The sequence below is a fragment of the Neolamprologus brichardi genome, chromosome 15 (genome assembly GCF_056152115.1).
Source record: "Neolamprologus brichardi isolate AB-2024 chromosome 15, ASM5615211v1, whole genome shotgun sequence".
NCBI lineage: Eukaryota > Metazoa > Chordata > Actinopteri > Cichliformes > Cichlidae > Neolamprologus > Neolamprologus brichardi.
The window spans coordinates 36310807-36336427 of NC_142118.1; the positions used below are offsets into that span (position 1 = coordinate 36310807).

At 39.6% G+C, this 25621-nt stretch overlaps 1 protein-coding gene across 5 annotated transcripts in view; it reads right to left on the bottom strand.

Moving 5' to 3' along the window:
- opa1 (OPA1 mitochondrial dynamin like GTPase) overlaps window positions 1-25243 on the bottom strand; it is a 40477-nt gene extending 15234 nt beyond the window's left edge. Inside the window, exons 1-29 of one of the 5 annotated variants that reach the window (XM_035908235.2) lie at window positions 25054-25243; window positions 24182-24494; window positions 23987-24083; window positions 23759-23866; window positions 22713-22766; window positions 21187-21269; window positions 18364-18507; window positions 17044-17097; window positions 16169-16273; window positions 15806-15892; window positions 15323-15436; window positions 15033-15113; window positions 14850-14924; window positions 14693-14764; window positions 14362-14461; window positions 14126-14256; window positions 13655-13727; window positions 12975-13047; window positions 12772-12887; window positions 10427-10491; window positions 10159-10235; window positions 9165-9330; window positions 8053-8205; window positions 7755-7863; window positions 7391-7470; window positions 7037-7177; window positions 6817-6933; window positions 5523-5616; window positions 4789-4899 (exon numbers count right to left, since the gene is read on the bottom strand). In XM_035908235.2, coding sequence (XP_035764128.2) covers window positions 4789-4899; window positions 5523-5616; window positions 6817-6933; window positions 7037-7177; window positions 7391-7470; window positions 7755-7863; window positions 8053-8205; window positions 9165-9330; window positions 10159-10235; window positions 10427-10491; window positions 12772-12887; window positions 12975-13047; window positions 13655-13727; window positions 14126-14256; window positions 14362-14461; window positions 14693-14764; window positions 14850-14924; window positions 15033-15113; window positions 15323-15436; window positions 15806-15892; window positions 16169-16273; window positions 17044-17097; window positions 18364-18507; window positions 21187-21269; window positions 22713-22766; window positions 23759-23866; window positions 23987-24083; window positions 24182-24494; window positions 25054-25082 — 3022 coding nt within the window. In that variant the 5' untranslated portion in view covers window positions 25083-25243. Of the gene's footprint in view, window positions 1-4788; window positions 4900-5522; window positions 5617-6816; window positions 6934-7036; window positions 7178-7390; window positions 7471-7754; window positions 7864-8052; window positions 8206-9164; window positions 9331-10158; window positions 10236-10426; window positions 10492-12771; window positions 12888-12974; window positions 13048-13654; window positions 13728-14125; window positions 14257-14361; window positions 14462-14692; window positions 14765-14849; window positions 14925-15032; window positions 15114-15322; window positions 15437-15805; window positions 15893-16168; window positions 16274-17043; window positions 17098-18363; window positions 18508-21186; window positions 21270-22712; window positions 22767-23758; window positions 23867-23986; window positions 24084-24181; window positions 24507-25053 lie in introns of all 5 variants that reach the window. The other 4 variants (XM_006792071.3, XM_035908236.2, XM_035908237.2 and 1 more) reach the window with 4 other exon arrangements.
- Between the last annotated feature and the right edge of the window lie 378 nt (window positions 25244-25621).

A 25621-nucleotide genomic window follows, 5' to 3' on the forward strand; every position in this document is an offset into this window, starting at 1 on the left:
AAACAAAGTGCTGACATAGAAAAATGGTGCAGCGATTATTTCTGTTCATGAGTGTTATGAGCCCTAAAAACTCACGACATTCATGGCTTGATAAAATAAAAGCAATCCTTGAAACAATGTGGTACAGCACGCTCTCTATAATCAGCTACCACAGTAGCTCTAACGAGCACAGACACATGCAAACACACTCAAACACATACACACTGCACTACGTTTCTATGAGGGTCAATGAAGCAGCCAAGCGACAGCCCAGTGGTCTCCTAAGAGGGCTCTGCCTGCACATTAGGCCTGGGCTTTGCTCCAGAGACGGCACTGTGCCATACAGCTGGTCTGGCACACGCTGACAAATACACACACCCCCCCGCTTTGCAGCGTACTATTAATTAACAGAGTTTTCATGCTCTCCCTCACGCACACACCTGACCTGTATTTGTAACCTGAGTGATCTTAGGTCTGTCTGCGAGGACGGGCAAATACGAGTTTAACAACAGTCCACCCCTGGAAGCGCATTTCTGCTTTTGTTAAGTGTGTTTATCTTTTCTAATGTCTCCCACTTTCTCTCCTCTCTAACCGGAGAGGCTATAAAGGTGAAGGTGAGCCCTCCTCTGAGATTTGCCCATTGTGTTTTTCTTTCCCTCTGCCAAGGGAGAAAAGTGATAGACAGGATCAGGTGGATAGATTTTAAACAGAGGCAGTGAAATAGGGTCAGAATGACCCAGGGAGTTGGAGGGAGGTTTAAAAAAAATAGCTGGATCAAGTAGCCTATAGTATCAGCTGGCTGACCTGTGGGGTCAGGCCATAGTTTGGGCCTGAGGCAGTCTGACCTGTTGTTTCTAAAAGGTCTGGAGAATGAAGGAGAAACAATATTGCAAAGAAAAGATGATTTCATCATTGATGGAACTACATTGAATAAAGCTGTTTCACACAGATGCAGACAAAAAAAACAAACAAAAATCTTCTCCTGTCGAGAACTGCATGTTTCAGAAGGAACCATGTGTGATTCCTATCATGTGTTCTTAAATGTAGTAACAGCCTGATGTTGCTAAAGACAGATTTAGGGTCTCCTAACAGCAGAAATGTCCTTAAAAGTACAAAGTAATCACTACCTGATACTTCTAATTAAGAATGCTGAAGTTGGGTTTTATTAATTATGCTTTGCCATGTCCAGTTACTATATTTGCACAAGTGAAAAGCTTCTGCAAAGGAAACCTTTATGATGAGCCTTTCAGTTAAAAAAGGAACCAAAAAAAAAAAAAAGAAATCTTTGCCCGGAGGAAACTGAGGCATGTCACCAACTCAGCCCATGAGCCACGTGGTTCAGTCTAGACTCAAGGACCCACATACCCACACACTTAGGTCTAGGCTGTGTTACACCGAATGCCCTGCGCAAAGTGTCCGACAGCTAATGACCCAGATCCTCCGCTCACCCACTAACTCAACCTGACAGACTGACAAAGCTCAAACTCTGGAACATACATTTTCTTAGCAGAAGGAAAAGAAAAATTTGACATCACTGTAAAATTAGGGCTGCAAAAGGGCGGCGTGCTGTGAGGTACATTTCCAGCAGACTGCAACGTTAGGCTGGAATGTTAGTTATGAGTTACAACAAAATAAGTGGCGTTAGATTTCAGTCGGCAGTAGAGATAGGAGTGAAGGGAGTGAGATATGAGGAGTAAAATGCAATAAAGAAAACTGCATTTTATGGTCAGTGGTTCATGGTGACTCACAGAGCATTTTATTCTGTTTAAATTTACGTTCATTATACCTCCAAATTACAATAAACTGATTTTTTTTCCTGATGTCAAAATTCCCATCTGACCCTCCAAATGATGGCTGCTTGTATTGATACAGATTTAAAGAGTGAAGCAAACACTTCACTACAAATAACAGATTTCATAAAGAAACAAAAAAATGTGTGTGCATGCACAGGTGTGGTCCTACACTACATGGTTTCTTAAGAAATTCCAGACACACTCCTACATCTATTAGTGAGGACAGTCTTTCCAGATGGAAAGTGGGAATGTCGTGTTTGGAAAAGTTTATGGATCCACTTGCCTTATAGAATTTGCAAGGCCAGGCAGGTCTAGACATGGCTGACGTGTGTGGAATGAAGAGGGGGCTCTGTGACAGAAAAACCCTCAGCAAAAACCTTCGTGTGTGTTTCTGTCTTCTCCGAGTGCCTCTTAATGTAGCATGACTATGTCTGGATGCAGTGAAGTGTTTGCCTACATAAATACTGTACATGTGGTCTGCTGTTGTTTACATGGAAGGTAATAAAAGCACAAATGTGTTTTTGACAATCAGAGCTTACATGCAACATATGAAAGTCAACAAAATCTAAAAGAAGTTGACAGGAGAATGATTCCTGCAAAAACTGACTTAAGGTTATTAATTGTCAACAGTTAAAAGCCTTCTTTAGTAAATTCACTTATCATTTATCACTCTAATGTGTGTATTTGAGGCACGTATTGTTCTTTAAACTCTGAGACCATGCAGGCATTTGCAGTGTTTTAACACTGTGCTTTGACTTGGATTAAATGTGAGAAAATTACAACTTAAAGGCAAGTGTGTCTAAATTGTTGTGTACTTCTGTGGTGACAGGAACAGTCATTATGCATGTGCATGTGCATGCTCGTGTGTGTGTGTGTGTGTGTGTGTCACAGATACTTCTGAAATGGCAGCAAGCCATGTGTGCCACTTTGCAAACACAAACTTTGCTTAGCAAGCAGAGCTTCTCTGAATAAGACCAATGCTGGAGAAGACTCATTGCACCAGCTTTTAATTAGGAGCCTTCAAAAGGCTGACAGGTAAAAATGAGCAGATATATCGGTCCACCCCCAAGAAAAGTTTCCCAAAACTTACTTACAGAGCAGATACAGCACATGTGCACTGTGTCGCTGCAGGAATAGAGTCTATGTCTTATTTTGTAACTAACATCAGTACGAATTACTTTTGAGAATCAGTCATTTTATTTGCAAAAACATATTTGTGCTTAAGCAAGAGCAGTTTCCTCAAAATCACAGAAGGAAAGGAGGAGATGGGTCAATCATTGATAATCAGTTCTTGCTAGAGTCCAAGCGAACACCAAATATAAAGGAACTCCCAGAAGGCGTTGAAGAGATTAAGTGCACAAGATTAAAAATCTCTTCTGGGGTTGTGTCAGGAAGGGCGTCCCACGTAAAACACAGCCAAATTAAACGGGCAGAGGTAGGCGCTGTGGTTACCCCTTATCAGATTGCTGAAAACAGCTGCTTCTTTCTTTTAATAAAAAGTATAAATTTAAATACACTTCTATTATTTAGCTAATGTCTTAATTTCTTTGTTTATTTAAGCTTAATGTGAGAGCATCTATTGTGCATGTTGTCATTTATATTAACCTACTGTTACTTGATGATGACTTGGAACTTAACATTAAGGGTAATAAAAGCTTCCCAAACACATGTTAATGCTTCAGGATCTGCTATGGATGACGACTGATATAGATGAATTAACCTCAGAGATTTCTCCAACTTTAGTTTTAAAATGAGAAGCATTTTTATTAAACTGAACTATTGCCTGAGCTCCTCTCCATCTCTCCTCCTCAAAGACTCAGCATCTCTTTTTATATCCAATCGTGTATTTGAACCTATTACTGTTCTGAAATGTTCCACGAGATGTGTTTTTAAGAAACACAAAACTTTTCTGGTCTTTTCTGTTATTCTGTTTCCCCCCTTTCAACTTTTCATTGCTGTAAAAAATAAGCTTACATATAAGTAAATATTCCTTTAAATAATGTTCTTCTGCTTGAACAATTCATTTGTACGTCTTTGTACATTTTTCAAATAGAAACAGCTTTAAATGCTTTACAAATATTTTCTGTCTGCTTTTACCTACTTCTTAGAGAGCATCCTATTTTCTAGGAAACTGAAAACAGGCCTTTTTAGCCGGCCTGTACTGTCAGCTTAACTTAAATGCAATAATACTGACATACTGGACTAATCAATATAAATTTCTGAAGCACCACTGCCACCTACTGATGACTCTAGGATTTTATAGAATGGATCCACGTGCTTAATATAACGTAGCTGACCTGAGTGGTCAAAGTAAGATATGCATACGGTACGGTGCAAAGGTTTTAGGCAGGTGTGGAAAAAAATGCTGTTTTAAAAAAAAAAAAGAAGAAGAAGAAAGGAACGTTTTCAGAAATATATATGATTGTTTATTGGGCCCAAACGTATTCTGCAGCAGGACAACAACCCCAAACATGCAGCCAAAGTCATTAAGAACTATCTTCAGCATAAAGAAGAACAAGAAGTAGTGGAAGTGATGGTACGGCCCCCACAGAGCCCTGATCTCAACATCATCGAGTGTCTCTGGGATTACATGAAGACAGAAGAATGTGAGTAAGCTTCATCCACAGAAGATCTGTGGTTAGTTCTCCAAGATGTTTGGAACAACCTAACAGCCGAGTTCCTTCAAAAACTGTGTGCAAGTGTATCAAGAAGAATTGATGCTGTCTTGAAGGCAAAGGGTCGCTACACCAAATATTGATTTAGTTTAGATTTCTCTTTTGTTCATTCACTGCATTTTGTTGATTGATGAAAATAAATGATTAACACTCATTCTTTGTTTACAGCATTTTTCCTTACCTGGCTAAAACTTTTGCACATTACTGTATATAATATCTGATAGTGTTGAGTTAAGAACTGTGAAGTTTAAATAGCAACAATCAGACTCAGCAGGTGTTTCTTTATAGCCTTTGTGTGTCTGCAGTGTATTTTCTGCTCTGCAAGTGTTTGTGTGTCTTACTGAGATCCTCAGCCAGCTGGACTCGGCGGCCAGTTATGAGTTGGGTCTTCTTTTCCATGTCTTCTCCAAAGTCATCCAACACTTCCTTCACGTTTTTCTCCAATCGGCGCACTGGTGAGCACAGAGACAGATACACAAGAAACAATAATAATCAATGCCTGGCCCAACAACAATGAACTGCACTTTTCTCTCGATCTTTTGTTTTGATGAATCAAGTTATGAAAACACTTTATAATGATTAAAAAGACTCGGAGGAGGACTGTCACTCTCACATTTGTCTTTACTTTATAGATAATCTGGATAACTACTGGAACCTTGCTAAAGGATATAAAAAAGCCCAACAATGAAAGTGCAGAGACTACTTCAGTCAAACATTTCTAACCAACAGTGAAATGTGATCTCAGTATCAGCTTTGGGGATGACGTGCAACTAGATTCACTGGACTGCATTTTTCACATGTTTCACACAAAGTACCACTGATGGAACAACTTACTCCACCGGGAGGGAAAAAAATAAAAGGAGGAAGTAAAATTCCTGCCAATAACCTGTTGGTTTTACAAAAACAAGAAAAACAAACCCACAGAAATGACAACTACAAGGCTGAAATCATTAAAAATAGAAGGTTTGATATTCTATACTTTTAACTTTATTCCATAAATAGCTACAACTGCTGTTATGGAAATAACATAGACCCCCCCCCCCCCCCCCCCCCCCCCCCAGTCCACAGTGCTCACCTTCAGTGTTGGTAAGTTGCTGTCGTAGAGTGTTGGCTGTTATAACCAGCATCCTCTGTATCCTCCAAAACAGCACCACATCATTGCACTCCAACTGCAGAAACAATCAGGGATATCAAATTTTTATTGTTTTTTTTTTAGGTTTTTATTTGGCCTGGGACAGACACAAATCAAGGGTGTGTACCTGCTAGGTCTTCAGCCTTCAGTACCAGAGATGGGCAGTAACGTAATCTGATTACTTTTTTCAAGTAACGAGTAAAGTAAGGGATTACTATTGCAAAAACGGTAATTAGATTACCGTTACTTTCCCGTAAGAACGCTGCATTACTGCGTTACTAAAACCGTGATTTTTTGTGAGAATATCTCATGACATTGACATGAGTGCGACGTTCGTGACAACAGCTGTGTGCAGATCAACAATGGATCATATATCGAGTACGGAGAGAGTATGAGCGTGCAGCGTTTAAAGCGTGGAAGTACTGACCTTACTTTGAGTTTGATTCCATAAAAAGTGACAAAAACATTAGTGTCCGTTGTGCGTGGGAAGAAAACTTCATTTTACAGCGAAAAAAAACCCTAAACTTCCGAGCAAGCACCGAGTAGCTACGACGTAATGGGAAACTCGCGGATTCTTCCACTGACCGCTGCTGCACACCTGCACCAGGGTAAACCTCCGCCTACCCCACTCCTGCTTTACAGGTGAAAATAGAGCAACAGGACCGCTAGTCTTTGACTTTATTTATTTTCTGCTGTGTTTTACTTGCATCTATTTGAAAGACTGAGTGTAAACACACAAAATATTTTATTTTATGTGCTGGAATGTGCAGAAAATAGGTTTAAATGTTAAACAAATTTCTTCCAGTCAGAGAATGTTGCAGATAATTTAATTTTTTTGCTTGATGCATAAAGTTAAAAGATTAAAACTAATAAAACAAGTTTTAAAAAGAGACTTTTCCATTTGATTACATTTTGTATGATGATTATGCAGAAAAAGTAGAATTGGGCTGAAAGATCTATCACTTTATCACCTATTCAGATTGTAAATCGTGTTTTTAAAAAGTAACTAAGTAATTAATTACTTTTGAAAATAAGTGATCAGTAAAGTAACTGGATTACTTTTTTGGGGAAGTAATCAGTGATTAGTTACTGATTACTTTTTTCAAGTAACTTGACCAACACTGTTCAGTACACAGGGTGCCCCAGAGTAAAGTTACATTTTTTCCAAACTAACCCTGACCTCAGGTGAAACTGCATAAATAAATAAAAAAAATAAAAGACAACTCTTTCTACTTACCTCAGAGTCAACAAAGTGTCTCTGGTAGTAGTAGAAACCCCTCTTGCAGAGGTTGCAGTGTGACAGTGCCTTCTGTAAGAAGTGTCGCCGATAAAGCTGATGCCACGTATCCTTGATCTGAGCAGGTGTGGAAATATTTCACCAGTTAACAGAGGCCAAACGTAATTGCCAGGTATTGCTGTTACAAAAGAAATGTTTGGAATAATCCGTTCCATCTCACCAGCATCGGGTCAACTTCTACACTCCGTGCCTCCAGGTTCTTCCGTACTGTGGTGACTTCATCATTAGCCAGGTAAGCCGTGTGCTCATCGTGCAGCTTCAGCAGGCGGTCCAGCTCATTTTTTGTTTCATTACGAATATGCTGCAAGGTTTAGAAAAGCAAGTCTTCACTTCAAGGAGCATTTAAATGTAAAATATTACATATTTATATGTAAGCTCTACAGTGTGGATGGAATTAGACCATTGTGTAAGGTGACAGCCTTTATAGATTTTCCAATTCACAGCTTCAAAGCTCCTTATAAAAGCTACTGTACCATCACAACTATGACTTCTGAGGAAATCTTGCAACTCTGACCTGATCTGGTGTTCGATTCTTCCAACTCAGCCACCTCTCCTTCCAGTCTGGTCCCACCATGTCTTTGATTACTGATTCAGCTGCAGGACGAGGGCAAAGAGCAAAACAGAACAAAATTAAATCATACGTCAGATGACGTACGTCTCATTGTGGCAGCAAAAGCACCACAAAAGCATGATCACCTAAAACCTGGTCAGGACAGGTGTGACTGATGTCTGGGACAAAAGTAAGAACCTGAAACTGTGTTGATGTGATTCCAACTAAAAACCAAAACTAAAAAGAACCATAAAAGTCTACAAATGTTTTTGTGTGGTTAAGACTGCGAGGAGAGTTTTAACATATGATCCTATCATAGCTAACGTACTGTCTTTGAGGCGTGCGTGCAGGGTTTCCTCCATGAACTGGATTGCTGCATCCCACTGGGGCTTGTCTGTGATGGAGCGGTCTTCGAGGGCATTGTGCTGAATCACCCTCTGACACAACCACACACAGAGGTAAGTAGCACAAAAAACACAGTCCACTTGTTAGCATCAGTGCTTCTTTGCATCACGACTACATTCTCTATGCTGATGGCATCTCATCATGAAATTCTGTCTGCTCTGGGAGCTTCAATAAACAAGTGTGCACTTTCTGCTTGTGAGGGTGTTTTACTGTGTGTTTACCAGGCTGTCCAGGGCCCTCTCATTCCACTTATGCCTCTTAATACTCTCATCCTTCACAGCCTCCTTCAACTTGTCAAAAATGTCATCCTGGTCTTTGCCTTTATATTCAGCCATGAAGCGGGCAAACTCCTCCTGCAGTGTCTCCCAGGCAACCTGACAGGGGCAAAGTATGCAAAATATAAGGAGGGAAAAGGGGCTATTAGAATAAAGCCACTGCTGGATTTAATTGTTTTTACAAGTTCTACAGTCTGTGTTAATCGAGTTAGAGTCAAGATACTCATAAAAAAAACAACACACAGCAAAAAGAAAAGAAATACTAAACAATAGAATATGACAGTGAACTAGGGCTGTGCGATATGACCAAAATCTCATATCCCGATATAAGAATTCTATCGTCCGATAACGATATAAATCACAAAAATGTAACTTTTTCTGTAAATTCTGTGAATCTCGGGCAGCTCGACTTGCGTGAAGTGTTTCCAGCTGGGCGTCATGTAGCTGGAGTCGAGTGTTTTAACCAATGCATGAAACGATACATTTTTAGACATAAGTTGTAACGGCCGCTGTTTTCTTTGTGAGTATTTATTACACGGCGTGCTGCGGGGAAAAGCCTGTTCTAACGTTTGAGTCTAAGGTTTATTTTTTAGCACCTGGCGGCTCTTTTTTACTTCTCATCCGTAAACAATCTGCTCTTTCACGTGATTCAGTTTATTTTGAAAAGTCTCAACAGGATCTTGAGCTTTATTGTGAAAGGTTTATGTGGAAAAGAAACAAGCGGACACGTGACGTGACGGATTTACTGTTGTTACAGTGTGGTTATATTAAATATAAGAGAAAGAGAGAAAGAGGAAATGAATATAGCCACTACAGCGACCATCAAAATAATGAAAAAATATTGCCGTAAACAGTTTATTTTGCGACACCACGAAACAAACAATAGCATAAAATGAAACGATAGACGTTTTTATATCGTCATCCGATATATATCGTTATATCGAACAGCCCTACAGTGAACTCACCAAAATGTAATAAAATAATTCTTAAAATAACAACAATCATTTTAACTGAATGAATCATGATATGAGCTGACTAATAAAACAAGTGTGCTTCACCTCCAGTGCTTTGTGCGGGAGCTGCTTGTCAGTCCACTGTTTGAGCTTGATGTCTACAGTGGTGTTAAAGGTACCAGAGTCCATTGTTTGGGCAGCAGGCAGGTAGATGTTCTCAATTACATGGGTGGAAACACGTTCCCACAGCTTTTTCTGTAGAATAGATTCCCTACAAGAAGGAAAAAAAAAACAAGTCAGTCCTGAAAGAGATGTGCGCCGACTTGTACCAAACTTTGTAGCTCAATAACTCTAACCCATGTTAAGATCTTGAAGATCTGGATTATCACTTTCAGTTACAGATAGAAGACAGACAAAAACACAAAAAGAGTGCTTTGGACCAAGGTGTCCAGCTGAGTGCAGTTAAGTCGTCAGCCGGAGCAGGAAAACAATGAGCAAAGAGGGACGCTAGACTGTAAACTCCCACATCTATACTATGACCCTGTTAAAAGCTAACAGCATCCACACTCTCCACAGCGACGCAGAACAAAACCCAGGATTCCCCCGAGTCCCAAATCCCGCTGAGACCAGGGAAGCGTTGCACTTATCTCATTTATCATAAACGCACAGCCATATTTCATTAGGTCCCCTTTTGTTCCAGCTAGCACTCCTCACTGTCAATAAGAGCCATTTCCAATAATGCTGGCTGGCTGCTGGCTGGCTAACAGGGCCACCCCTGCTCCTGTCCATGGGCCATTCATCAGATTATTGATCAGAGAAAACTGATGCCACGCACACAGGGGATGCCCACAACAGCACGCATAGATCTCATTTAAGCAAGGTTTTACTCATTGTGGTATTCACATACAGCTACATGCAGACAAAGATCTGCTTTTTAGCTCATGGCTGGTTAAGTACTAATGCACATTTTAACGCTGCTCTTTCCCCATAACATGAAATATCATTCACCTCACAAACAACTAAAACTAACAAAGTCACTGAAATGATGGTGAGAACTAAAGAATAATGAATCACTGATGTTAGCTCAAGAGGAACTTACCAGTGTTGTGGAGTCACCTGACTCAAACTAATAACTTCATCCAAGATTTCATTTTTAGCCTTTTCAAACAGTTCATTCTGCAAAAAGATTAAATACTACATTAAAAACCTTTAGTGCAATTTTAACATATTAATAAACTCTTATTTCTTAAGGACATTTCTTTTAAAAACACAAATGTAATTTATAAAATACGCATCACTAATGAGCACGCTTTCTTTTATAAAGAACTATGTGAGAGTTCAAAGAAATGACTGTTTGTGTTTCCTACCCTGTCCAGCTCTCTTAGACGAGGGTAGTTGTTCTTCCATTCTGTCTCCAGGTTGAATCGTGAAGCTGGTTAAAGCAGGGATCATGAAAAGGAATATTTAAACAAACATTTTCAACTTCAATATGAACGAATTTCATTCTTACGTGGTTTAAAATCCCTGCACACCTGAATGACCCACAGGAAATAAACAAATAATCCTGATAAGAGATAAGAGAAAACTTCCATAACGACAGTAATGTAATTATTGGTTTAGTGATAAAACCTCTAAATAAAGAGCAACTACTGTTATCATCGATTACATCCACACAGTTCTAAAGAGGGACTGTCAGCATTCAGGCTGGATGGATTTGGATCAGAGTTATTATATGAAAACTGTTTTGTACCTGATGAGGGTCACTTAGTCTGAGATTAGGGCTAGACGATTAATCGTCAGAAAACCGCGATATCAATTCATACTTATGTGCGATCTCATTTCCAAATGACAACGATTTAAAAAAAAAAAAAAGACGACGATTGTACCGCATTTTGATCCGGTACGTAATCTGCATGAAAACGAGCGCTAGCTAACACCAACCTAGCTAACTGGTCACTCCCGACTGTTTTTTCTCTTTTTCTTTCTATCTTTCTCTTTCGTTTTGCTTTGTTTTTCCCTTGTAAATTATGTTGATTAATGCCTGTAATCACCTTCATGAATTAATATTTTAGAAATAAAGAATTAAAAAAAAAAAGAAAGAAAAGAAAACAAGCGCTCACTCTTCCTGCTCAACAAATGACAAGGGCGGAGCCTTATACCACGTGATACAGAAGCTGGCTACTAAAATTGGCAAAGAAAAAACAACGGAGAGCACGTCAGGGATGACGAGAAAGTGACAGGAGAAAATCCGTCCCTGTCAACCACCCAAACATCAATAACGGGAACCTTATACAGCGCTTCCCTATACCCGTCGAACTCCCGCAGGCACAAAGAAATTACGGAGGCTGTTACTTATCACCTGACCAAAGATATGGCTCCATCAACACTGTGCAAAACGAGGGATTTAGGAAAATGATCAACACCCTAGACAAACGCTACACAGTGCCGTCCCGCAACTATTTTTCTATTGTTGCACTACCTGCTCTATACACGCAGTGTCGAGCAACGGTGGAGACGAATTTCAAGCAGTACAACATTTTGCAGCAACGACAAAATGTGAGACATTTGTTGTTTTTATGTTTATTTATTGTTTTTATGTTCAGTCTCAACTGTTACGAAGTTGATGTGCAGTTAATAAGTGCAATAAATATTTATACTGGAAAAGAAAATCGTGAGAGAATCGTGATCTCAATTCTAAGCAAAAAATCGTGATTCTCATTTTATGCAAAATCGTGCAGCCCTATCTGAGATGTTGTGATTTAATAAAATATTAGTAGGTGAGAGTGTGCAGAGGTTCTAATTAATTTTTAAACAGTCTTACACATGAAACGTGACATAATAATTTTAATATAGACAGCAACATCATAAAGCTCCAACAGACACTAATCATCAAATTAGTGCTCATTCTTCTGTTTGGCTGAAACTTAACACTTAAATCTTTCTTTCTTTTTCACCATGGAGATTATGCTCCATCCATTGGCAGATCTCGATCATCATCAAGCAATGAGCCTATACAGACAGAGCCTGGCCTTTTCTCACATAGCATGATATGACGGCAGCCTTCAGTCACCAGATGGTGTTTATTCTCTAATAACAGGGGATGAGGGCTTTGCACACTTACTCTCCCTAACTGGTCTCTGGGGAGGAGGGAAGATGGGGCCAATCACACAATCTTTATCAAAAGTCAGAGTTTTACCTCTCGCGTATGCACACAGAGACACACACTAGCACACTGAGCTTCTTGCCCCTTTCCACAGCTCCCTATCCACAGTGGAGATTAGGCTAATTGCTGGTTTGTGGAGATGTGGTGGCGCCAAGAATGGAGGATGGAAGCTGGCTGCATGTGATTTGATGGGATATGGATCGATGCTCAACACAATGGACCTATGGGATGTGAAGTCTCATGGCCATAAATCTCTTATGCTGTTAGCAATGAGCTTGAGACTGTCTAGACTAATTGTAGTTGGAAGTCAAGACAGAGGGGGTGGAAAAGTATGGCAGAGTGGCTGAGGAAAGCCAATATAGGGAGACTGAAAAGAGTAAGCTCAGCTACTCCTTTTACTGTTAATCCTAACATGCCTATTCACATTATTAACATGCACATCACTGCAAACAGATCTGACCATATAAATGTTTCATTGCAAACAACCAATCTATATAAATCAATCGGTTCTTTATAGGATAAAATTAAATGCTGAAGGTGCCGTCATACCTTTGAAGACATCAGCTTGTTGCTCTACAGACTCCCGCACCATCTTCCAGAAGCAGTCAGCGACGGCCAGACTCAAGTTCTTTGTAGTCACCTGGTGAGCTTTCAGCATGCCGTCCCTAGTTGTGCACACAAATTATTTCTCAACTCTGGAATTACTTATTTGACGAACTTTTAGAAGCTGCATATTAGATGGTATAACTTGCCTGAGTAACCTAGAGTTCTGAAAGAAGTCCTCTTCATAGTCTTTGATGGAGTCTATGCTTTCAGCACTGCTTCCTGGACACAAGCAATTAGCAATAAAAAGTATGAGCAAATAATTTAACATAAATTAGCAACTATTCTATGCAATGCTGTGTGTTACATAATGTATTTCTATCAAGTAGTGACCGAGTCTTTTATTTAGCCCAAAGGCAGACGGCCTTTATTTGAGAGCAGGCTTGTACTAAATGTAACCTTCATTTAGTAGAATACGTGTCGTGCTCATGTAGGAAGGCTTGCTGCTCTGCTCCAGTTTGCACTTTAAAAATGACTGCATTTGCATTACTGCATTTGCATTACTGCATTTGCATTACTGCATTTCTCTGAATGCATCACAGAAAACAATGACTTCCTTATGGCAAAGATGAATGAGACGCCTTTTGATTCCCTGCACATGTTCTTTGTTTTAACAGCAGGCATCCCTGAATTCTTTCAGCTTCCCTCACACAGCGAGGGTCATCTACCCGGCTACCTACTTCACCTGCTGTTTAGTTAAGCTAACGTGGAGATAAAACATTTTAAAACAAATTTCTCTATGGAAATGTGACATTATTGACCTAAAAGTCATCATTAAGGGACACAAAAATAAATGTAGCATGCTGGAGTTCACAGTAGTGGACGTCACCTTTTCCTGTTACAACAGCAAAGTAGCCCAGGGCTTTCATGGGAAACAGCTTGCCTTCCACTATTTGCTGAATCTGAAAAAAAAAAAAAGAAACAAATATGACTGAAATTCTCCATCCTGTTGTGTGCACACTGTTTTCTGAAACCAGGTGCTGACTTGCCAAGAAAATCTGGTTAAACTGTAAGGATTTAGCGCCCTCTTGTGGTGTAGTTGCAAATTGCTCTAATCACACTGCAATAATTGCATGACGAATCAACATGATCACTTATAAGAAGTCATTTTAACACAATGAACAACAATGTCATGATAATGTTTTCTTTTAGGTGTCAAGAATCATTAGGTAGACCTGTATTTTTGTCACTACATTAAGAAATTAAAATAAAATAAAGCTTTTGAAGCTGTTAATAGTATAATTTTTACCTATAAAGTAACTATTTTACAACATTTTCTTAGATGGCAAAGACTAGTTACTCTGCTTGGGCTGGCCAGGTTCTTCTCAGCCAGGTCCACTTTGGTCAGGACAAAGATGGTCCTCTTTCCCTGAGGGTCCATCTGGCTAACCAGGTCTGTTACAATGCTCCGCTCTGCATCCACACTGCCATCTGGACAACGAGCAAGAGGGTTAGTGCACGTAGAGATCACCTCTTCTCTCACTTTGACATGTGCTGGTTTTATTACTGTAAAATGGAAACATATGCATATCTTACCCTGAATACAGAGGATGATTGCATTGGGGTTTTGCATGTAGGCCTTGCTGATGCTGAAGATGGTTTCCTTAGTGTCTGTTGCCATGCCCGCAGTCACCGTCTACAAGACGTTAAATAAGTTTTTAAGACTGCAATTTTTGCAAAAAGTGAAATAGTGACTCTAACAGCAACTTTTACACTTTAAGAAAACAAATAATTAAAAAAAAATTAAAAATATATCTATTAAATATTGGTAAATCAATATAAGGTAAATTATAGAAAAAAACCCAAATGAAATCCTAATACAGCCAAAGGAATTTGAAACATTATTATACGCAGAATATAGACTTACACTGATTACACCCGGTAAGTCAACGAGTACCATCCTCTGGATGCCAGGCCCTTTAACGCTCAAGGATATTGTCTAACATACAGAACAGAAAACATCATTTCACGAAACACTGCAGAAAAAAAACTTTGTTTAATCTGAGTGTTAGTATATGTACAACCTCAGAGCTGACTGTCTGTCCTTCCTTCACACTTTTCCTCATCCTCAGCTCAATCTCATGCCTCAGAGCAGCCAGCTGTGGGACACAGAAAGAAAGAGCACAATAAATACTTTAATTAATGAAACAACTAGCTTGAAGTTGTAGTTTCTATCAAATGGATGGCTTGAAGACTGCGTCACTTACATCTTCCTCTTTGGTTAGGTCAAACTCTCGGCCACTGTCCTTGAACATGGCCACGTGGTGAGGGCCTTCACTTAATGTTACCTACACAACATAAGAGTTTTTATGTATTTAAAAAAACGAGTCAATGTTGGTTTAACTTCCCAGAATGCTTGTGTGACAACACTCAAAAACATCTTTGTTGTTCCTTCTGTAAACCTGTTTATGATGACATTTTCTGACCATGTTGTGACAAAATATTCAATTAAATAAAGGCCATATGAATATGAAATCTTTCAAACACACACACACACCTTGACGGGAGAGCGTGTCATCATCTCTCCTGAGCCCCTGGGAAATATCCTGGCTTGTGCTATCATCTCAAGCACGCTGGTCTTTCCAGCACTCTGATCGCCCACCACAACGACCTGAAGCACAAGTTTAGGAAGAGGGTGAGACCACACAAAGAGACCGGGAAAGGTAAACAGCTCAACCAAACAGCATTGGGATGATGGAAAATGAAACAGAAGGCCTTCTGTGATCCAGTAACAATAAATGCAAGTTTGGCAACATATTTACAAAGTTTAGATGCACGCTCAATCATCCACGTAAGGAAATCCCAAAAAGTTGATTCATTGATTAACAGAACCTTTCGGGTATTTAGGAAGTTGTTTGTTGATGTTTATGAGTCAAGATATCAATTCTAACACACACACTCACACACACACAAAAATGACACAAAAAATGTTGTTTCTTAAAAAACACACAGATGTTCAACAAATAAAGCTCATATGTACCCTGGGTAGGTGGTCCTGGGTGTTGTAGTTGGCATCATAGTCCGACAAGACATCCAGGACTTCAGAATACATATCAATAAGGGATTTCTACACAAGGAGACAGAACAGTAATTAATTATCAGTCTTTGAGTAATTAGCTGTCACAACAAAGAAGAGCTGGAGAATAACTAAATCTATGAAAGGCAACACTTTTTTTTTATCATTAACAGATATTAATCATAATAAAATGTAACTGCAACACTCTGGGACCTATCTGGAAAATATTCCAGATATCTGCAATGCTCACATGTGAAAAAGCAATCCCAATTAAAGTAAAATCTAGACCAAGAGAATCTGTATGTGTTTAATATGTTCATAACCCACCTTCACTTTCCTTTGGTGAATGCCCTTGTCGTCTTTTTGCAGCACCACCTTCCTCAACTCTTTGTTTTCCTTCTCCAGTCTCTCGAGCATGCGCTGATATCTTAGCTAATGGACAAATAGCTTATAAAATATAAAACTGCAAAAATTATGTACAAAGCCAGATACAATATGTTACCAGGAAATGTACAGAGGATGTTTTTTGACAGAGAAGGGGACTATGAATTGAGGGGAAAATTAAATCTGAAGACTCTTAAAGCACGGACAAAGGTTAAAACCTTTTGTGTTACTATTTATGGGGTAAAACTGTGGAACAGTTTTACTGTGGACCTACAGCAATGTTCAAGCACTAGTCAGTTTATAAAGATGTTTCGAAAACTGATTTTGGAAGAATATGAAACTGATAAAGTTGATCACCCATTGTATATATAACTATGCTAAATTGTATCTAAATTATATCTATCACTGTAGCTATGTTTATACATGTTCTCCTTGTTTATTGTGTGGGGTAAGTGATGATGGGAATTAGGTGAATAGTGGGATTCAATAGAATGTTGAGCATGGGGTAGGGATTAATAAGTATGTTATACTTCTTCCTACTCCATTTCAGACCTAATAATTGTCATTTCATGTCATTTAGACTCTGTTTTATTTTATTTATTTTCTTTTTTTGTGTTATCTGAGCACATACGTGTGTGTATTTACATATATATTCGTATTTGTAAATGCAAGTATGTGTACTTGTGTATATATTGTTTTTTTTCTGTATATGTCTGAAATAAATAAAGATACAATACAATACAGTGTCAAAACTAACAACCAGAAACATTTCAACATTTACATTTAAGCAAGGAGAATGTAAGTCGCAGCTACTGTACCTGAGTGCGCAGCAGCTCTTCTTGGAGCTGGTCTATCTTTTCTTTGTCAGATGACTAAAGATCACAGAAGAGACAAAGAAAAAAAAACAAAAACAACAACAAACGTTAATGCTTCCTTTCTCTTCTGAATACAAGAGCTAACCCCACGACTCTCACAGAACACCTTCAAACAACTGAACTCCCACCGGCATCATAAAGGCTCAATCCGTGCATTCTGTCTACGGAGAGAGTTGAAAGTCAAGTTAATGCAAGAGAGGAACACAAATTTCAGGCACATACTATCATTCTGGCATCGCTCAGCTTCAATCAACACACTATGATTCACAAACAGGCACAAATCACAGAGTGAACTTAATCACAAATTCACTGTCATTACAGCTTAATTTGAATGATTGGACAAACTATTTTATTTTGTAGATTATATATATGCAACATGTTTGTAACAATGAGATGTGGGACAGGAAGCACAGCAGACATGGACAAATGATAGAAGAAGAAGAAAAGGAATTTAAAGACGCGCCAAACTATTTCATTAAAAACTATTTCTATACTGCACAACAGGGGTAAGAAATGTTCTTCAACTTACATTCTTGCACTACATAGCAAAGATTTTTGAAAAGCTAAGAGATCGCTTCATTATTTTTAAGGAGCTCTTAGAGAGCTTAAGCGTGTTGATGAAGTAAATTGATAAAGAAAAGTTAGATCCAGTCATGACAGTGTAGCTCACACCATGCGGCAGGCTTCACTCCACTCCATGCAGCGCTTCTGCACAATAATGCAGTACTGCTGATGATTATCCAGCCACTTGCGTGGGAGAATGACGCTGGCTATAGTCACCATTTCTAGCAAACCCAGCTGTTGTGGTCCATGCAAGCCCTTTCAACAGCACACTGGCAACACAAACTCAAACTGCACAGTCAAAGAAGACGACTGCTTTTTAATACTGTAGAGGGTGGAATAAAATCTGCTGACAGGCCAATTTATGTGGACTACCAGTTTAACAAAAACAAATATATATACACCAACTTTACACCAGCTGAAAATCTTATGAGGTCACCGCTACAGTAACTGTTTAGTATACTCGTGTGTGGTTATTTTCACACTTTTAATTGTGCCCATCAGCACCGCCGAGGTAAAGAGGCTTGAACCTTTCAGAGAGGAAACACTGATTTTCAACTGGGTGTGAAGTTACTCTAGTGGTTTTTTAAGGTAGCGCTGGCTGACATCACTTAGTCCAACGATTTAAATCTGCGCTGTAGCTATAAAGCTTTAGGAGTCTCTTGTATGATAGAGCAGATCTAAGCGGGACTGGACCTTCACCTTGCGTGACTGTTGAGGGGGGCTGGGGTTCGGAGCAGGCTCTGACGGTTGGGGGCGTGCACTACTGGCTGCAGTGGCCCGTCGGACCTCCTCCTCGTGCCGCTGGATCTGCTGCTGAATAAGAATGAGCTCGCCAAGCAGACCCTGCTGAGGTATGTCATAGTGAGAAAAAGGCAGGAGGTGCAACAAACACATCTGCAGGCCACGGGGCAGGCCAGCATTACAGGCCACTGCAGTAACCCAACACAGGGCTACAGCAGAGGGCGTCTGTCTTTGTCTCTGGGATTGATTTTGTTTTTGAGTCAAAATGAAACTGTATTAATTAACGGTTGTCATTAAAACGAATCACAGTCTTTGGCTGTGTTAATCTTGCCACCATCATCAGTGTAACCGAGCAAAGTCAGCCTCTCCTAGGGATGGGTATCGAAAACCGGTTCTTGTTGAGAACCGGTTCCCACTGTTTCAATTCCTTTTAATTGTTTGCCATTTTTGCAAACGATTCCCTTATTGATTCCAGTCGCCCTGAATGACGTCACCACATTGCGGAGCGTCATTTACCTGGCAGGAAACATGGCGCGTAAGCGGCTCAAACGCTCAAAAGTTTGGTTATACTTTACGAGAACGGATGACAACAGGGCAACTTGCAATACTTGCAAAGTAGATATTTCATTTAAGGGAGGAAACACTACGAATATGCAAAAGCATTTGCTCACAAAACACACGACAACCTTAAATGAATGTCGTGTTTTTAATTCCGCTCGATTCGTGAATCTCAACCCAGCAGCAGCGGTAACGTTTGCACGTCCTCTCTCGTTAATGCGGCAGGTAAATAATCAACTAACAGTGCATATTATGTTAGCGCGATCTGCCTTATTACAAAACCTGCCATTACTGTGCATTTAGGTGACCATGATGAGAGAGACAGAGTCTGGCTCAGATGCTGGCAGTTCTCGCTGCAGTCTACCGGTAGCGTCTCCTTTCAGGCCAGGATAGACGAATGTCACCGAGCAGTGACTAAGTTTGTGGTCAAAGGCTCGCACCCATTTGCCACATCAGATGATTTTCGGTAAGTGAATGTGTTTAATTGTAGGCAGGGACATTACTGGATATTCTTGTGTAATTGCCACAGAATAATTTATGTTATACTTTGTTATTGCTACAGAAGAATATTTATTTTATTATTTTACATTTACAATGTTTTTTTCCTGGGGACCCTGTGACACCCCATTGAAGAGCCGTAGGCTGTGGATCTCTTAAGATCTCACTGTTGGGTTTGTAAGGCCATGTTACTCCTAAATGTCTATCTTGTTCAAAGAGAAGATATAAAACAAAGTTCTAAGCTAATCAACCTTAGTGTTCTCCTTTTTTAAAAATAAGAATCGATAAGAGAATCGATAAAGAATCGAATCGTTAAACAGAATCGAAAATGGAATCGGAATCGTGAAAATCTTATCAATACCCATCCCTAGCCTCTCCTAAATCCAAAACACAGAGATGCTGAACTTTGTCAGACTGAAGGCAGAAGAGGCGACTAATACGACAACCAGTGCCTCTCAGCGAGTGGCAGCAACTGTGATACTGTTGCATTTGCTCATTATTATGCACCACTGAGGATTTTTGGCTATCTGCTCATCATGAGTGGGACAACACTTTGCCTGAAGTTCATCATTCCTCAATAACACAACTTCTGTAAAACAAGTTTCAAGTTTTGACCAAAATGTTTAGATGTGCTGCAAAACAACGTTAAATGGACCTGAAAACAACTGGTCGGAAGTTGATGATTAACCAAGCGAAGCAGGCACTGAGATATCGGTCAGGGTGAAGCACAAAGCATACTAAAAAGCAGGAAAAATAGTTCAAGAGTCCCCACCATGACGTATGTCAAATTGTGTGCATCTTTTTGCTTTTTCACTCTGTGAAATGTGCAAATAATATAATAAAAACTGGTGTTTTGTTCATGTTGGAGACCATGATCATAGAAAAAATAGGGAATAGGAAAGTTTTGTTTTTTAAAAGCACCTCCTAATACTCCAAGTCGCTGTCACTTTCCTTTAAACTTTCGAGACTGTTAAACAAGCACACTTATACACAATCACATACGTACACACATATACACCACACATATGCACGCAGACACAAACAAGGTAAAAATAGATAAATAAATAATAGGACATGGATGCGCTGAAACATAGAAAACAAAACAAACATACATAGAAAATACAAAACAGCACAAGGACAACAGAAATGAAATAACTGTAAATAAGGAAATAAAGTTAAAAGAAGCAAATATCCACCGACGTGAGACAACAGTCAATAAACTCCTCACATGTGCAGCAGTGTGTGTAAGAACTTAACACTTTGATTCGGTGCTGTACAGTTTGCAGGTACAGGTTTAAAACTTTGAAGATCAAACTACTCTAGCAGCACTTACACACAGCTTTTTGGCAATTTACCATCTTTAATTGTAATTGTTCTCACTATTACACCTTTATATATCTGTGCATTGGCTGGTAAGATTGTTTTTAACTCGCGTTTCACATTCAGAAGAACTCACTGAATCAAAACGAACCCCAAGTAGTACACTGCTAAAGACTATGGGCCTCAATCGCTGCCAGGTCTTCAAAGCACATTACATTTAAAAATGTACTTTTTTTTTGAGTAATACAAACTAACACTTAAGTTTCTTGGGGGGCATTTTGATTTAAATGATCATAGTTCTTTTCCTTGAAGCGAAAAGTAGCAGACAGGAGCTGAGCGAGACCGAGCTGTGTCAGAGTAAAGAGAAGAAAAACTAGGAAGTGTGAGCAGATTCTATCTACTTGCCTTTTTGTACTGCTTATCACCAGCTTCATGTGCGACTGCAGCAGAGGAATCTGTGGCCTTTAGTGGAGGATCACCTGAAGTTTCTATCAGAGGAGACATAACAACCCAGGATAAGATTACTAATGCAAATACATAAATATTATTACATGCAGCTCAAACTAGGAGAGTTGTGACTATAGCTAAAAGACCCCGATAGAAAAATAGAAGAGCAGAATGACTAAAATTCAAATGTCTGGAAAATGTAGCACTACATGAGTTTTTCAAGCTATTAAGAAACGTATAACAGTCTGATAATCATCAGGACATTTAGCACAGCTAGGACGAGATGTTGAAGCACTGAAATACAGTAAATGGTTCCATCCGTTTGACGCTGATGTCTTTGACTCTGATTAACTTCCATACCTTGTTAGAAACAGTTTTAGATGGACAAAAAGCAATTCAAGAATTGACTTCTTTAAGATCTTTACATTTAATTTTCTAATATTACTTTGGCACCTAATCGAAACTGGTGAAATTAAGTTTTCAAGACATGTTATGACAATGCACAAGGAAAACTCTACTAAGCAACAGAATGAACATGTACAGAGAAATATGTAGTAGCATTGGGAATAAGTATTTGGATTATATCAATGGACAAATATTTTTCCTGAAGCCATTACAGGTACATTAAGTTTTAATAGTGCGTGAGTAAGAGCCAGAGACACTCCCTGCTGTTATTATGACTCCTTGCAAAGGTGTGGTCACATCTGTGTGGGAATCCCTTCAGGTAAATATTTCACATACTTTTGTGCAATGAGCTACCTTTATTAATCTTAACCCATTTAAGGGTTACATTATTGTTATTTAATTAATTTCAGCTAATTGTTTGGATTGATTATTGGAATTCATTTACATCTTAATCAGCTTTGTGTTCATTTTCCAACCATTTGAATAACAATATGTTCAAGCAAAACGAACCTGCCCCAACGATTAGTGATGAAAGAATGACAGAAGCAAAAAACCCAGGTGAGAAAAAAGGGTGGAAGTCAAAGGAGGCAAAGAATACACAACACAGTAGGACAAAGCACAGCCAAGGACAGTCCGGTTTAAAGGAAGGAAAAGGGGAGATACTACAGGTAAAAACAATGATCTGCATTTATGAGCTCTCCAGACCCTTTCTGTAGCTTTTGCTTAAAAAAATTTTTTTTTAAAAATTGTGCTCTAAATTAACTATGGAAAGGTAAACTTCAAGGTTTCTATGAATTTGGGGTGACTTCAAGATGCAGTAGTGAAATCTTCTACCAATTCAAGCAAAGCTTAGTCCAAGATTAGACCTTTTAACCCTCGTAGTTACACTTACTGAACTCTGTAAATAGTCTGAACAATGACAGCAGCATTTAACTGCATATCCCAGGAAGATGCTCTGCTACCGCCTTCAGAGCCAATATCATGGCCACCACGCCAGTGCTGTGGCGAGACAATTGTCAGATAGCCACAGAAAGAAAAGAGGGGAGTGGGCAGCACTACTGAGAGCTGGGTTTACACACCTAACAACAGATGCAGACCAGAAGCTCCTTTGACTTCACTACCCAAACTCACACCTGTGAAGAACGTGGAGGACAACAGGAGGGTAGGGGGGAGGAGAAAGGAAGAACAACACAAGATAAAAATCATAAAAGACAGAAGCAAAGGGATGATGGTCAAAGCAAGGACACAGCTAGCTAGATGATGTATATTAATACACAGATACTGCTGTGCCAGAGCTTTAAGTGACCTAGCTAATTAATAGGAAACTGTTCAAATTGATAAGAACACCCTCAAATGGGCGTCATCTTGAAAAAAGCCATAAATGTTACATTTATCATTAGTGGCTTTTCATTATGAAAGCATAACCGATCCTTCATAATTTGTAGGCAGAATATAATATTTAGTATTTATTTAAACATTAATGCTGATGTACGATGACACAAAACATGATCAAATCCTCATCCAGTCAAAATGCCTCCTACACAATACTCAGTGAGGCTCATTAGTACAAATCTAAGCTTTCATGTTCCCAGGAACAAACTTGTACTGTAGTGAAATTCCTTATCACAGGAAACGTCATACAGTTTACACAATCAGTTTGTACAGATAATGTTTTTAAATGAAAGTCATGAAATAACAGACATGTATACATTTATATTGGTATAATACCACACATAAATGCTGCACATGGACCTATCTAAATGGTGACACCATGAAGCCAAAGTCAGCAATAAAACAAAATCGCAATTACTGGAGGGTTCAGTTAATCAGGAATCATTTAATAACCACAACCAGAGGTAGAAAGGGTGTAGCAGAAAAATCAGCAAGTAACAGGATACAGAAGTCTACTTGCTCATTCTGCTCAGGTCCCTTAGAGGTCGGAGAGACCAAAAATGCAACCCTTGGAGTATGTTACAGGTAAGAAGGTAGAAGAGGAAAGCAGGCTTGCTTCAGTGAAGCTACTGTAACCTTCATTCTAAATCCTGACACTCAGATGTCTGCACATGCTATTTCTTACAATAATATGTAATTGCATTAAGTGAATGCTGATGCTTTGTTTACTCACCAGAGGTGAGGAGGCTTTTGAGGAATGTGAAGTTCTCCCCAATTTTGTCAAAGTCGGGTAGTAGTTTGGCTATTTCTTCCATCTCTGGTAGAGCTTTGGCCAGTTTATCTGCAGGTGGAAATGGATAAGACAGTCAGGTGGAAAAGACACAGAGCTGCAGCTCATGATACAGCTGGTGGAAAACAATGTGAGGGATTTAATCATTATTGTTTGTAAAAAAAAAATTACCAAGATCTATTTGTTCACTCAGTTCCCAAACAAAATCAGGAATCACCCAGTTGTATTCGCTAAAATCAGGCAGCATATCCTTCCACTCATCATAGGTCTGGCAGAAAACAAACAAAAAAAACAATCATGCTTCAGTATGTTTAACAGTTTTCCTGCATCTCACATGACGAGCAAAGCACAACACTCCACACTGACCTTCTTAGCTGTATACCCTCCTCCCACTGCACTCCCCAGCAGAATATATCTGAGCTTCAGCAACCGAGAAGCAAGGCGAGCCACCCAGAAGTTGCGCTGCTGCTGGTACCCGTGGCCCCCAGAGCCCGGGGGAGGCTTCGGCGGCCGCATGGGCAACCGAGACATGGAGGTGAAATAGCGGGCTGCTGTGCGATGAGGAGGGCGCTGAGGGTTGCCGTTTCCAGAGTAACGGTGATGGATAGCACGGGAGAGAGGGTGCAGCTTCTGCAAGGGTATCCGAAATCTCACCCCCATGTTGTTGGCCACCAGGTTCCTGCAGGCCACGCTGAGATGTCAGAGGTGTGGATGAAAAAAAATAAAGACACCTCATTTCCACAGAACAGTTACAAAAGCAGTCATTTTTGTTCAAGGTAGCCCCAATAGACTCCAGCAACACGCAGGAAAGCAGATGGCACACATTTTCAGGTTTGACATTGAACGTTATAAACAACCCAGTTTATTACAATAAATCACTTAACTAAGTGTACAGATACAGTTAACAGGGGTCTGTCAATCTATCGTTTTTGTTTTTAAATAACGCAGCTGCTGTACACACTCAGCGACCGAGCTAGACTTTTAGCCGGCTTATGCTAGGGTAACGTTTATGCTGCAGTAGCACCGGCAACATAAACCAAACGCACGACACATGTAGACAGCCGTGATAACTCCTATAATATGTGTCCTTTATCTTTCTTACTATGACATGGGGCTGCTGTCAGCTACACAGAACCAGCTCGGCCGTCCTGAGCTGTCAGAGGAAGCAGCTTCATATGTGCTCTCCTCACACCGTAGCTAACCCTGGCTTCTGTTACCTTCATTAAATGCAAACTCACCAGGCAGCTCTGCTCCCGACACGCAGCATGATGCTGTTACAGCAGCTTCACGGAGATGTCGTTCAGATTCACTATTTAGGTACAGTTTAATTCATCTTCCCAAACAACACACATTTGCTTGCCCGTTGTGGCGGCTAACTAGCTAACAAGGACACAATCGGAATGACAGTCCACTTCCGGTGAGCAGTTCCACCGCCAAAAGAGCACTGACAAAATAAACGATGTAGTGAATTGGTTCCTATACGTACCTCTGCTTTAATATCTCTTTTCAAATGACACCCTCGTCGTCTGTGTCGGGGTTTTTAGGGATAACCATAACAATGTGCACTACATGTGTTTTGGAAATAAAGCTGCCATTATTTCTTCTTTTTATATTGTGTTTTCTCGATTTTTAAATGTCTCTATAGTTCAATACAATTCAATGTTATTTATGTAATGTCAATTGACAACAGCAGGTGCCTCGGAGGCTACTAGAGCATGCACCTATAGTATAAGTTTGACCATCCTAGATGACTTCCTTCTTTAGTCATTACTAGTGATGGGCAGATGAAGCTTCATGAAGCACTGA